The sequence below is a fragment of the Gloeophyllum trabeum genome, assembly GCF_000344685.1.
Source record: "Gloeophyllum trabeum ATCC 11539 unplaced genomic scaffold GLOTRscaffold_00019, whole genome shotgun sequence".
Classification (NCBI taxonomy): Eukaryota; Fungi; Basidiomycota; class Agaricomycetes; order Gloeophyllales; family Gloeophyllaceae; genus Gloeophyllum; species Gloeophyllum trabeum.
The window spans coordinates 273,466-274,666 of NW_006920428.1; the positions used below are offsets into that span (position 1 = coordinate 273,466).

Here is a 1,201-nt window from a genome sequence, read left to right on the forward strand (position 1 = left end):
TCCACAAAAGTGCTGGAACAAGCAGTGTTAGTCTGGAGTTAAAGCTATCTGTGATACCTCAGAGAAGGGAAGGACTTGCAGTACTGTCTGCTGTCTGCCACAGCTAGTCTGTTTCTCTACTGTGAGAAATACTTCAGTCTAGGTTTGGTGTTGGAAGTCTAGTTGTAGACCTCTGAATACCTGTGTTTGCTCTTTACCCTCATCCTCAGCTAGACTCTGGTAGTCAGCTATTTTGCTTGTTTAGTTATCTGGAGATTGAAACAAAGAGATTTAACCTCTATAAAGCCTATACTCTCCCTCATCGAACACAAGGGAACTGCTCGACCAACGACAAATCCAGCATTCTCTTGGGGAACTTGACGACTGCACCGCTTAGAGATATTTAGGTGGTATTATATCAATCGCAAGTTCTGCTGACACCGCCCACTGCTCCTCGTCTGAGTCGCCTAAAAATAAATCATCCCGCTCTAGAGGCGGGGCCTCGAAATCGAGGGCGACCTCTTGGGAAGGTCGGAATGGTGGAAATAATTCCGGAGTTGGGGTCGTTGATCGTGATCGTCTGGTCCTCATTTTTAAAATTCTTGATGCAGCTTTCGGTCAATACATCAAAGGGGTGTCCCAATAAAATGTCATAGGCTGGGTCCCGGATAACATGGATCTGGAGATAAACTGTGATGTCCCCGACCTGGAATGGAATATTGTGCGCCAATCCTAACGACATGTCGATGGTTTTATTTGCCGACTGCATCTGGAGCTGAATCATAGGGTGGTACTGAAGTCCCAGTGAATGGCAAACCGCCTCCGACATTGCTATGATCTGAGAACCTGGATCTAAAATCGCCTCGACCTTCTCCTGGTTGTCTATGAGCCCCATAATGGACCGCAACGCATGAGACTCCTTGGCCACGACCAGTTGCTTCGGCGTCTCCCCCGGACCTAAACTCCGGAGATAAATCTCATAGGGGTCGGGAACCACCAACACTCCAGGACGGATCGAACTACCGCTGTGAATTAATTGCTCCACGTCTGGCAACTCCGGGCCATCGTCTTCATCCTCCACTTCCTGTATAGTGGCTTGGAGTCGAACAGCGGGTGGTGCAGGCACTTTCTTGGGTGTCACAATGTCCCTATATTTCGCGCGGACCTCCGGAGCGATGGATAATAATTCCTCAGAGGTCAAAGAAATATTCGGAGTCTTGAG

At 48.5% G+C, this 1,201-nt stretch overlaps 1 protein-coding gene across 1 annotated transcript; it reads right to left on the bottom strand.

Annotated features, from left to right (window-relative positions):
* Positions 1 to 508: 508 nt before the first annotated feature.
* Positions 509 to 1,201, bottom strand: GLOTRDRAFT_6883 (uncharacterized protein; the record flags this gene model as incomplete). The annotated part of the gene is made up of 1 exon (XM_007872618.1): positions 509 to 1,201. A coding segment is annotated over one exon (693 nt), but the record flags the coding sequence as incomplete, so codon positions are not given.